The sequence below is a fragment of the Perissodus microlepis genome, chromosome 14 (assembly GCF_051167445.1).
Source record: "Perissodus microlepis isolate ML-2025 ecotype Zambia chromosome 14, ASM5116744v1, whole genome shotgun sequence".
Classification (NCBI taxonomy): Eukaryota; Metazoa; Chordata; class Actinopteri; order Cichliformes; family Cichlidae; genus Perissodus; species Perissodus microlepis.
The window spans coordinates 13,079,037-13,092,112 of NC_140474.1; the positions used below are offsets into that span (position 1 = coordinate 13,079,037).

Consider the following 13,076-nt stretch of genomic DNA (forward strand, 5'->3'; position numbering starts at 1 on the left):
GTAGTGGTGGACTGCTTATTTCAAAATTTAACATTATATTTTGTTGAAAGGACACAGATTAAAATGTTAAGATGGTTGCAAAGTAGCTTAACAGCATCAATACTTGCATAAAAATAGCTTAAACATTTTAGCCTATGGACCACAGTTGAACGCACGACAGCAATAGTAACGTGTGTTTCAGGACAACTTAAAGGGATATTACACTGGATCTTAAAGTGGAGCTCATTCCATTTGAATTTTTGTTAACAGATCTGGATGCCAGTCTTTTAGGTGCTTTGCTAAATCGGAAGTATTTCCTCACTTGGTCTAAAAAGCACAAAAGCATCACTCATATATATATGGTACCTTTGTGAATCAGGCATCTCCATTTACTTGCAAAGTACTTCCATGTGTGAACATGATTGCCTTTTTTAATTACTGAGTCGCAGCAGCTACACTAGCCGCCATCTTCCATGTGTAGTTTTTCGTGTGCTTGTGAGGATCCTTGTCCTTCTTCCTCAGCATTAAAGGAAAGACCAGAGCACTAGTAACTGCTGTCCATACGCTGCCTACTGCACTTAAAAACATACTTGTACGGTATTGGAAGGATCAGTTCTGGTGGATTGTTAGCTTTAGCTGCCATTTACGTTACATAATTATAACATCATTAATGACCAGTGACTTTATTTTCAATTTACCTTTTGTACTAACACTTTGTCACACTTTACTTATAGAATGAATAATATTTTAACCAACATAGATTCTCAATTAATTTAGTTTATATACATGTTATGACATAGCTGTATTTTAAAAGTTCAGCATCCATCTTTGCAGACACCCCCTCCCACCCCTCCTGTTTGGATGCCATTTTTACCACATCATGTCTCCATGCTTTCCTATGTGCTGTACTCGCTTAAGCTTTTGATCATTTAATTTCAAAGATTCATACTCTGTTTACTGTATACCATCCTGCTAATAAACTCCACTGCAGAAAACATCTAAAACAGAACTTTGAATTTCTTCCTTTCTTCTACCAACTTTTCCACCTCGGATGGGAATAAAAACGTCTCTGTCAGTTAAATATCTGTGAGCTTTTTAAGTTCCTGCTTGTTTTTTTCTTTTTGTACAATCTAAAAAAGGCACATAAATTAAAGCTGCACCTTGTGTCTACTCTGTGTTCTTCTGTACAGGAACAATCTGATATAGATCTCTTCATTATTTAGTCCTCTTTAATGTCTAGGTTCCCTTCCACTGACAAGCAATGCTCGGTCAGGGATGCGGTGGATGTGCTGACACCTGAACGTGCAGCAAGAGGAGAAAGAAGATGGATGTGTGAAATGAGCTTGGCTTGCCAAAGGCACAAAGGGCAAACCAACATCACTGGGCGCTGCTCTGGCAGAGCTGCACATTATAGGGGATCTCTGGCAGTAGCTGTAAGCCAGAGAAACCATTCAGTCATTTTTAAAGTCTCTCACAGCAATTTTTAGATGATTTATAAATATTTTTAAAAAAACACACTGCAGCTAATAACACAGAGAGTTCACATGGCTTGTCTAATTAAAGCTGCGCACAAGACTGCATCAGTAAACCATATGTAACCACGACACACAGCTTCTATATTCCATATGAGCTGCTCGTACATCAACTGCACATATCTTCCTATCCTCTCATTCACTTGCTCCCTCTCTCACAAGCTTGCTTCCTCTTTCACTGACTGTCACACTCAAGCTGCAGTTCAGCACGATGTAAGTGTGGAATCCACATCTATCGCTGGACATATGCATATGCATGTGAATGTTTCTCCTGAATACACACATTTAAGATGTAAGACATGTGACTAACTCTTAGGAGGAGTATGTCTTGTAAATGACCTAGAAGGATAGGAACTGTTTTATTATCATCATTCAGTATCTGCAGTTGTGTTCCTGCCTTACTTTGTTCCGTAAACTACAGTTAAACTGTGTTTCAGTCCTTTTCATACATATTAACACATACAATTTGTCAAATCTCATTTGATAACAATAAGAAAACAGTATTTGTTTTGTTAAAATGCACACCAGTTAGCCACAAATTTCAAACTATCGACAGCCAAAGTGAATGCCACTGATCACCTCTTCACAATGCAATGTTCTACTGTGAGACTTTAGTTTGCTATTTATATGGGGATTACTTTACTGCTGATCTAACCTAGCAGACCAGCACAACCCTCATTGTTAAAGCACTCCCTGATGGCAACAGCCTCCCCAAACAGGGCAGTGGATGTAGCTACAGGGCTTGATTAGCACAAAAACACAATCTGACTGAACATCTGCAGGATCCATAGAGACCCCACTGTGCAACCCGCAGAACCCAAAGGATCCACTGCCAACATCCCAGTGCCAAGACGCCCCACTCTCAGAAGTCCATGGTGGTGCTACCACTGGGATCTGCTCAATATTATGCACTGATCTATATAATAAACATTCAAAAAACAAATATGGTAAGTTATTTATAAAGGAACCTGCACATTCATTAACATGAAGTTCATTGTGCAAATATGCCAGATTCAACCATACAAGCTCATTTTTAGCTGTAGTACCAAGTTAAGTTGCAAAAGCATGTAAGCTTAGACACAAAGAGACAGAAACATGAATGATAAAAGGAAACCATAACCATATACACACAAAAACACAAGAATGCAATCAATAAAACACAGGCAGTAAAAACAGAGACTTTCAGTGACAGCACTTTAGATTATGACAGCATGTTTGAGTATCCAGCAAGAGTTAAGAGATGCTGCGTTCCTTCTACTATATCAGGTATGTCCTGCTCAGTAAAAAAACACTGACTGCCCAAAATGCCCCCTTTTTTTGCAATCCAACCTAAATAATGAAGCGCTTTACAAACGGCGTTCTGTTCTGTCTCATACTCCTTTAACCGTATCTGTGCAATCCTATTTATGTTACATCAGATGGACAAGATATGTTGATATAACGCAGTGCTGTCCACCACTCTACTAACACCCTCAACATAAAGTAGAGTTATCACCTTTCTGATAATGTCAACAAAACCTGAAAATGAAGAAGCTTTTGTAGATGCAGAATTTATGCGAGAGCCGCTGCGTTGGTTCAGAATTGATCGGACAAATGCTGCTAATAGGATTCTCACTGACTGTATATGGCATATAGATTATCTGTAAAATGATGCCTGAACTACTGAAGAGTGACTATAGAGACTGTTGAACAAAGTCTGTCAGAGAAACAAACAGGTCAGCCTGCAGCTGGGATGCTTCTTCAGTGGGGACTTTAAGGGTTCAGTATTGTAAGACCTAATCAAATAAATTAAACCTAATTTGACCTCAACTAAAGGAAACAATGAAAACTGATTTCTGTTATATGTAGTATATAACTGTGTATAATCAAGTAACTGACCATGTTCATGAAGAGGACTCCGCTCTGCCTCCTTTAATGAAGCGCCTTGGTGTTATCTGCTCAGTCCAGCCCAGTCTGTCTGGATCTTTATCTCCAACTCCCAACACCGAAAGCTAACATGGTCAGGGACTTGTCTTCACATTCAGCGCCTGCTCCTCGAACATATACGGCTGACTCTGATCAGAATATGGTTCTTTTTTTTATCAGTCACTGAACTCAGTCCAAAAAGTCCTCATGAATAAATGACAACAACCTTCTAAGTCATGCCTAATCCAAGGTTAACATATGTTTTAACATAGTATTTGCCTGTACTTTCTGAAACAGGAAAAGCATCCATCCCTGAGACTTTTCATATCAATATACGAACATCACAGTGTATCCAGTTCCCTCATTATTTGTATTGTTCAACAAAAAACCTCAATGTTTTTTCCTTTGATTCTAAAATAAAGACATCATCAGAGATCTTTGTGGAAAAGCAACAGACCTCAAGTTCTCTCACTGGTTGTTTCACTGTTAAAGGCTTCAACAAACAACAATTAACATTAACATTTAAACTGTTAATCAACCAATTACTTACCTCATCAAACATCATAAAACAGTGCAAAACATTTTAATTTTATATTTTCAAATATAACATAGGTTTTCAAAAAAAAAAAGTTCATTTCTAAAAAGCAAAACTAGAAGTGAATAAAAAATTAACTCATACATTTTATTGCTAATAGTTTGAGGATTTCTTCATCATAAGTCATCAGATCAGTAAAAGAATAGGAGCATTTGCATGTAAAATATATGAAATATGGATAAAATAAACCGGGCTTTCTGTTATCCATTGTATGCAAATGCTCGACTACTCCGCCTAGGCTGCACTGTCGAGTTCAGATCCACTGAGCGCAGCGCAAGCTAGCAAGACAGAAGCTAAGCTCGTTGCAACATGGCAACTGCCTCAACGCTACCCGAAATTGAACCTCCCCGACCCTCATTCAGATCTGGCGTTTGGAACTATCTTGGTTTTCATGTGAAGCGTGACCCTGATGGTAAGCGCGTCATGGACAAAAGTAAAACAGTATGTCGGATGTGCCACGCAATGCTCAATTGGTGGGAACTAGTGCGTTAGCGCAGTTTGCTTGTTAACGTGTTGACGCCGTCCAGCCCTACGCACGGGGCGATCCGCGGTAACTCGTTAACGGAGATTTGCCGCGTTATGCCGTTAATGTCATTTTAACGAGATTAACGCTGACAGCACTAGTGGGAACACAACGAATATGACTGCACATTTACGCCGACATCATCCTAGTGCAAAGACAAGTGAAAGCAGACAAAAACAACAAGCACGCATGCTACAAACTTTACCCGAGTCATTTAGACAGCCGTTAGCACATGATTCTCCTTACAGGGACCTGATATGTTTAATATGCTGCTGAGAATATAGCCCAGAAGAAGCGTATAGTATAGCTTTTATTTTGGAAAGAGCCATTTCTCTGTAATAAACTCTCTTTTCCAAAGATGAGTGATTTCTCGATCAGATAGATTTTTTTTTTAATTATTTTGTTGTTTCAGCAACATTAAATTTAAAAACTGTACTTTTGAGTTAAAATATATATTTATAATTTTAATAAATGACAAATTAAAAAGGCATGAACATTTTTTGTATCGAAAAAATATCGAACCGTGACACCAAAGTATCAAACCGAACCAGCCAAGGCATGTCTAAGAGCGAGAGCAGCATGTCAGCCTAGGATCATGATTTAGTATCTAAAAACAAAGCTTTGTCAACAACCTCCAAAAAAGCACAAAACTTTGCAAAATATGCAAAAAATAAAATATGCCCACTAAAGGTGAAAGTGAAAGCAAAAACTTGAGAGGATATCTGGTGAAAAAATGCTAACGCTAAGCTAGCCAAGAACCCAGAGTGAAAGCTGAGTGAATGCCGACCCAAACAACCAGAAAATGCATTTCCTTACACTAATAAATGCTTCTGTCTGTAAGGTGGACGCATCAGTGAAACACTGTTCAGTACTTTTTCTATATTGTCAGAAATAGCGCTATCACAAGTTTGCTTGAAATATCATGATAGAATTTTGAAGCTGTATCACCCACACCTAACTGAATTAGTGACCCACTTATTGTTCATTTCCTCTCAGTTTAAATCCCTGATTAATCTTTAAGTACATTTTTTGATCGACTGCCTTTTTAATCAAATTCACATTTTATTTACTTTTTAGCCATATGTGAAGAAATGCCGACTTGACAACTTGTACATATCACTAAACCTGACATACTGAGGCACATTATATTACTCTTATCACTGCAAGCAGTGAACTGCTACATGCTTCGAGAGAGATGAGGATCTAAAGGCTGCAGGTGTCAGTCCATCCAACGAGAACCACATATTCTGAAAAACTGGCTTTCCCAGAATGCTGCAGGCTTTGTTTGGAGACTCCGCTGGGACTGGACTGGCTGAAGGAGGAGTGAGTAGAGAAGGGAGGGGGCATCAGCAGAAAGAGCTGGCACATGCCCAGTACTGAAAGTCTGCCATCCACAGCTTGAGCACGGCCCCTCTCCTAAGCTTACTAAGCTTTACTCTCACGACAGCGAGCGACAACGTAAGGCGCAGAGAAAAACTGAGAGAGTGAGAGAAAGAGTTTGTACAGTATGTCTGCAGAAAAACGATTGGTTGGACAGAATCAGGAGGGGATCACTGCAGAACTGTTTGGCAGGCATATAAAGCAAAGTCACACTGGACAAATATTTCAAGTTTAAACTGATATGAAATGAATAATAAGTGATTAATCAATGCTTCTTAATTCTTAACTGAGAACCCAAAACTGAAAAAAGGGTTATGTACTTATAACTTTATACTCAACTTGACAAGAGGAAAGAAAAATCAAGGACTTCACATGACTTGAACTGCCCAGTTTGTGTGGGCCAGAAGCTACTGTCTCTATTACCAATCAACTTAATTCAGTCGGGCGATTAAATAATGGAAAGCTTCTTATTCTGAGAAACTAAACTGTTGGGCTCATAGTATCAACAAATATAATGAAAACCTAAAAAGAAGTGATGGGAGAAAAAACCTTTAACCACGTTATGAGTGTTGATGTTTCATAGTTTGCCCACTACAACTTCCCCGTTGGCCACATATGTGTTTGGAGGGCCACAAACACAGGAACAGCTGATCTGATCAGAGTCACTGAGAGAGTGTAAACTATTAAATAAATAACTACACACAACAAATGTTAGCGAAATCTGTTTATGTTTTGTGTGTCTGAAAGAAGTTTGCTGCATGTTTTTATTATAATGTACATGTGATATATCAGCCGGGTCACGTGACAGTTTGTGAAACAGTCACAAAAAATGAATCCAATTTTTTGTGTTCATGCACACGAGCTGTTATGAACATGAATTTGTAAGCAAAGCATTTAAATAGGAAATGTATTTCATGTCAAAAACATGGCGTTTTTTGTAGAGAAAGCAGGAAGTTGTCACTGTGGCAACCAGGAAAAAAGACACGGCAGCCAGTATTTTAACCTACATCATGATAATTTTGTAAATCTAACTCAGTAATTTCTAATAAAGTAACTTAATTGAAATTTATAATGCATTTAAAAAACATAAAAATGAAACTGTGACATGTATGAGTTGTATTTGGGCCTCTGGTATGAAAGTCAAGATGACTTATTTCTCCTCCACCCTGTTCCACCCTAAGTAGCTGGATTTTTTTGCTCCCTTTTAATCAGTACATTTCAAAAGTCATGTTCAGGGGCACAAAGAAAAAATGGAAAATTCATGTCCTCCAGCACGAATCAATAGATAAAAGGTCATGACTATATTATGAACTGCTGTGAATCCAGACTGTATACATATGTATTTATTTATGTTCTTAACTCATTTTATGATGTGAATTATTGGCCTCTTGGCTAAGTGCAGTTTCCAAACTATATTTTCCCTGAAGGATAGTAAAGACTATCGAATCCAAACTACTGACAACAAAGAAAATCTGAAATCTTTAATTAAATTGGCTTTTGGGTCCAGTGAGGCCAAGGTGTCAACGCCAAAGAGCTCTAATGCAGATGCACTGGCACCCAGTCCCTAAAGTAATTTTGGTTATTCCGGCTTGTTTTCCCCCAGTGAACTGTGTGCTCATTAAGTGCAGATTGTCTGACACAGTAGTCAGACAATCATGGAAATTGGATGCATAAAATATCAAAATCAGGTTTCAACAAATCAAAACCAGAAAAAAACAATTCAACAGTCATTATCTGATTTTGCATGTGTGTGTGCAGGTGTTTGTCACATTCATTAAGTAAAAACAGTTTTAATTCTCAATTAAAAGTGAAGAAAAAAAATCAAACATGGATCATATTAAATCTCTAATCACATTAAACCATAAATTAAATCTAAACCAAATTTAACTCTTTATTTGTTGTGTTTTTAATCATTTTAAATAAATTGTGAAACTATCACCAGATTAGCCTTGCTTCCCTAAACCTAATTTTTGACTGCTGTTCACAAAGATTAGATCTTATAGAAAAATCGCAGTTCCTATTCAGTCATCACATAAAACATCATTAAACCCAACTGTAGTGGAAGTTTAAAGAAAGAAGCCACAGTGGATGTCAGACAAATTAAAATTCTGCTGTCAAAACAGTATTTCAACCATATCACGAACTGCAGCCTCACTTAATGTCCCAGACAGTTCTAGCATCCAGACAAAAACCGAAGGCAGACCCATTTATCTGAACGACAATCTGAATCAGGACCCACAGACGCAGTAGGAGGGCTTTCAGACGGTGCCTCGGTGCTTCGGGGAGCCCTCAGATATGTGAGTGACATTTCTGACACCTTCATAAATCCCATCTGCATCTGTATATCCAGCTCATTTAAGAGCAAGCGTGCCAAGCCATGGCTCATGGGGGAGTTCCGGATCCAGTGAAACATCAAGGAGGTGGTTCACAAGAAGAGAAATACAGATGAATACCATCTGGCCAAAAGCCAGCTCGACAAACTCTTAAAAAACAGAGAGTCCCAGCAGAGGACCAGGGAGGAGATCAGTAAGCCATCAGTGACTCTGAAAATAGTCCTTCAAGTGTACCACTTCCCAACAATGGCCAATGACAATTAATTACTTCTGTATTGCCGTCAGTGTCCCTCACGCTTCACCTTCATTGGTTGCCAAGTCACTGTTGACTTTGCTGAGCTAACCTCAGCTGTCCCTCACCATATGCCGTCTCCCCAATGGGCACTTGGCAAAAATAAAAAATAAGAAATGTCTAGTTCCTGTGACTGATTGTTCACCGAATCAGAAAAATATGTTGAAACTGTTGATTACATTTCTGTGAAGAGGTTATAAAGAGGACGCTGAAGCTTAACTATAAATAATGTCTCCGTTTGCTTTTGGAGACACAGAAACAACAAGTAACAGTCCTTAAATCCTACTAAACACCTTCTTTCTGTGGTGCTTCGCTACTTGGGGCAAAAGAAAAAGAGTAACAAATGTTGGAAATAATCAGTAACAAATGAGTAGTTACCGTTGTGTGTGGCTCAGTTAATGGTGCAGGTTAATGAGGACTTGAGGGGAGCTACTAATTAAAAAACAAGAATGACTACAAACTGATGATTACCTAGTGGTTCACTAATATGCTACTTTTTGAGATAGCCGTTAGATGATCAAATAAGATAGATCATAAAATATTAGTTTGCATCATAATTTAATGAGTTTGAAGTCTTATCAGAAACTTTCCAACACTTTACAATAATTCCATTCAATGATTCAATTTTTTTTGTTTTATTCACATAGTGCAAAAATCACAAGAGTTGCCTCAAGGTGCTTTATATTGTAAGGTAAAGACCCTACAATAATACAGAGAAAAGCCCAACAACCACCTATGAATATACACTTGGTAACAGTGGGAAGGAAAAAGTTCCCTTTTAACAGGAAGAGACCTCCTGCAGAATACTTTGAGGAGTGGTTTTACAACTCTTGAAAATGACAATACAAAGTAATCCTTACCTGAATGACAGCAGTAGACTCAATTAACAAATTATGGGACTACTTTCTTATAACTCAGTGCTGCTTTACTCGAGAGTGCTGGTCACACTCCAGGAATCATGTCTCTTTCAGAAGGAAATCCAAATTTTTGCCAAGAACTGTTTAAGACTTATCAACCCATGAAGGATCAGAACCTATCCAGAAGGGTTTCTAAACTACTCATTGTAATTTTATAAGCTCTGTGCATGCCTCAGTGTATTACAGCAAACACGTTTGCAGATGATGCCTCGTCTACATCTCAAAATGCACTTTAAGTCCCTATAAAGGAGGCGTAAAGCCTGTGCAAAACCCTGTTGTACCATTAACACAACTTAGTGTTTTAAGACAATTCTAGTCCAAAAATCAGTTTTATTGTCACTGCAGGTGTATCAGTATATTATATTTTGATTTTCTTTCTGAGGCTATCCTGTATGTCTATCCTGTATGTGTTCAATTAGAACTTTCTTTCCTAAAATTCTTTTTATCTTGTAGCGTTGATCCAAATATCTAAATGTGATTTATTTTAATACATTATCAAATATTAACATGCAATCTCATCTGAAAGTTACATTGTGTAAAATCTTACCTCTAGATGTTTTTATCCCTCCCAATTTAGGTGCACAATCCTAGCTACAGTAGCCACTGTAGGACAAAAAACTCTGGTCACCATTCATCTATAGTGAGTGTAGGCTGTCAGTCTGCTGTTTACCCTAGCTGTCAATATGTGTCTACATCCATTTCTGGTGGAGGAGGCTGTAAAACTTAAAAGGAGTCCAATACGAGCTGATGAGTCAGTGAAGCTCACTTCTCTCAAATGACAGCCATACTGAGGTGCTGAGGCTGAGAACTTTTCTGTCAGTTAGTGCTGCTGCTTTTGTGGTATTAGCTGCTGTTAGCCTCTGTTAGCCTCTGTTTGCTGCTGTTAGCCTCTGTTACAACATTCATTAAAGTGGATTTAACATTGTTGGACTTGGACACTTAGTGAATGAATTCTCATACAATGTGAGAATGTAATCAAACTATCTCAACCAGTATATTCAAGAAGGCGGGGGATCACAGCCACTACATCAAACCGATGTCTGCTCCTATGCATTTTTAATTGATTAAGTCTAGGTTTATGAGAATTTAATTTATTTTTGGAAGACACAATCCCACAGTCAATGTATATTAATAAGTAAAAAAAAGAATACTTTTTCCCCATTAAATAACCTGAAAAACAACTGGATGTAGCTTAAAAAAAATTAATTATATAAATGTGATAGTATCCGAAATAATAATAATTATATCTCATTACACAAAATATTCTCCATTTATGCAATAAAATATACATGTGCAACTATTTCTGAGACAAGTCACCAGACATCATGAATTTAAGTTTGAAACATGTCATCATTTTGCTGCAGGCTCACGGTCATTTATTAATCCCCAACACTGAGCAAAGTGCACATACAACAAAAACCCAGCCATGAAAAATGAGCCAAGTCTCAGCTCATCTGAGATCCAACTTTGATTCTCTTTCTTTGGAGCAAGTAAGTTTCTGGCCATTTGTTTTGTCCATTGGAATATAAAAATTGGACCTGAAGCCTCCATACATGGAAGCAATGATCAAGAATAAATGACATAATCTGCAGTGGCAAATCCATCAAACTTTATGAAAAATATAACATTTTAATAACAGGGCAGTTGTTTCACCTTGCCTACAGTGCATATGCTAAACTAGGCTAAATAGTGGCAGGGTGTAGATTCTCAATTAATGGACACACATGAAAGTAGTAATGTTCTTCCAAATAATTAGCTTCCATAGTAAATACTGATGTTAATGTTTCAGCACTATGCTACATTTTCAACTATTTTCAACTGTACCTATACTGATACTTAACACGTCGTTTCTTGTTCTCTATTAACCAAAACTTACATCAAAACACTTCATTTATTGTCAGAAATCCTTAAACTCTGAGCACAGGTCAGTGTGCGCTGTAGTGCACGAACAGTCAAAAAAAAGGCACAGTTGGTGTTTTCATGCTTTGTCAGTGATTTTGTGTGGTAGCAGGCTACAATCAGACGGTATATTTAGGGTCCCTGTAATATTTGAAGTAGACCGGCTCTCATTTGTAGTCACTAATAGCCTATGTCGTGATTTGTGATTCTCTCGTGCAGCCTGTGAGGCTTAAATCACCTTCTGTGCAGTGACTATATCAGACAACACCTTTGAATCGATATGATTAAGATCCCCATCTATGTAAGCAGATGATGAGTGTTTAAAAAAACCCTCTGAGCGGTTTCTGTTCCTAAATCAAACTCGTTTCACTACATTGGCTCAAGATTTCATATTGGGCTTATCTTGGCCTTGGCTGACATCACAGGAGGAGTTAGACCTGTGAGCAGACCAGTTTTGACTGGGTATGTGGGGGTCATTGGGATAAGTACTAGGGGACAACTTGGCACATGTCTCCCTCCTCTGGACACAAGTGGAAAAGCAAGGTTAAGTAAGTACATGGGTCAATACAGAGTGCTCGGTAAAAATAAATAAATAAATATGAACAAAAAGGAGATTGTGCAGGTTGTAACTGCAAGAATGACTAGTTTACGAAGCTCTTAGATCAGCACAAGGCGAGTCTTGCAGCCTGGGTGCTTAGTGCATCACATACAGCACCGTGACCCCCCTCCCTCCCTCCCTCCATCCATCCATGTGCAATGTGAAATTCAGCATACGAATCCCATGCATGCTGCAGCGGGCTCTATCAAATCCAAGAGTGCATTTTATCTGACACGTGATGCATTATTTAGTTACTTTTCCATCTTGAGGGCTGAGACGGTCACACCCCTCTCTGGAGAACTCAAATGGGACTGCTTGCTATGATAGCCTACAATGCACACATTTCCCCTCAGCAGCAGCAGCAGCAGGGACGTTATCTTCCAATCTGCTCGCTGCTTTATCACCCAAATGAGCCTCACATATTTCACATACACGGGCCAAACCCACCAGCCACATTAATAGAGCTATCTTTGCCGTGATCAGTCATCGTGGACACATGGATGTGTTATCAGAATTAGGCTATCTCATTTCAGGTAACCATGTAAATGAGCCAGGCCGTTTTCAAGGCAATTTTTGTTTTCCTGACAGCCTTTAACCAGGGCTAAACTTTCACGTGACATATGAGATATGCAGCCATTTGTTAGAATCAAATTGCCCCACAGTTCATATGACCTAACATACAGAAGAAGGAGGAAGGAGGGGGGGGGAGGCAAAAAAAATCTCTTGCGATCAGAACAAGCAGCACCAAGCGCACGCGAAGACAGCAGAAATCAAAAGCTATGTGCGGCACAAGATATATTGCACTTCAACTCACCTTGAGCGGCCGTTCCTCTGGTGCTGAATACACTTGCTATCAGAGTGGCCACATACCAAATCATAGTACTATTGCCGACCAGCTATTACCACGCAAAGTGCCCCGTTCAACCAATCTCTCATATTCGACCTTGCACCTCGCGGTCTCTTAGCACAAGCCCCTTTTCATATCCTATTTTCTTTCCTCGTGGCGTTTCCCTTCATCCCTTCCCTCCCCCGTCCTTCCATCCGCATCCTCTCCCGAAGAGACAGAGCACCTGCACCGCCGCGTTTGTAGTAGACGGAGCCGTTTTACGAGCGCATAGTGAAA

The 13,076-nt window shown here is 38.8% G+C and overlaps 1 protein-coding gene across 3 annotated transcripts in view; it reads right to left on the minus strand.

Annotated features, from left to right (window-relative positions):
• The window catches only part of igsf9ba (immunoglobulin superfamily, member 9Ba), a 75,412-nt gene extending 62,336 nt beyond the window's left edge, over positions 1 to 13,076 (minus strand). For 2 of the 3 annotated variants that reach the window (XM_084951213.1, XM_084951212.1), the window contains exon 1: positions 12,768 to 13,075. In XM_084951213.1, coding sequence (XP_084807339.1) covers positions 12,768 to 12,831 — 64 coding nt within the window. In that variant the 5' untranslated portion in view covers positions 12,832 to 13,075. Of the gene's footprint in view, positions 1 to 12,767 lie in introns of all 3 variants that reach the window. The other variant, XM_084951214.1, reaches the window with a different exon arrangement.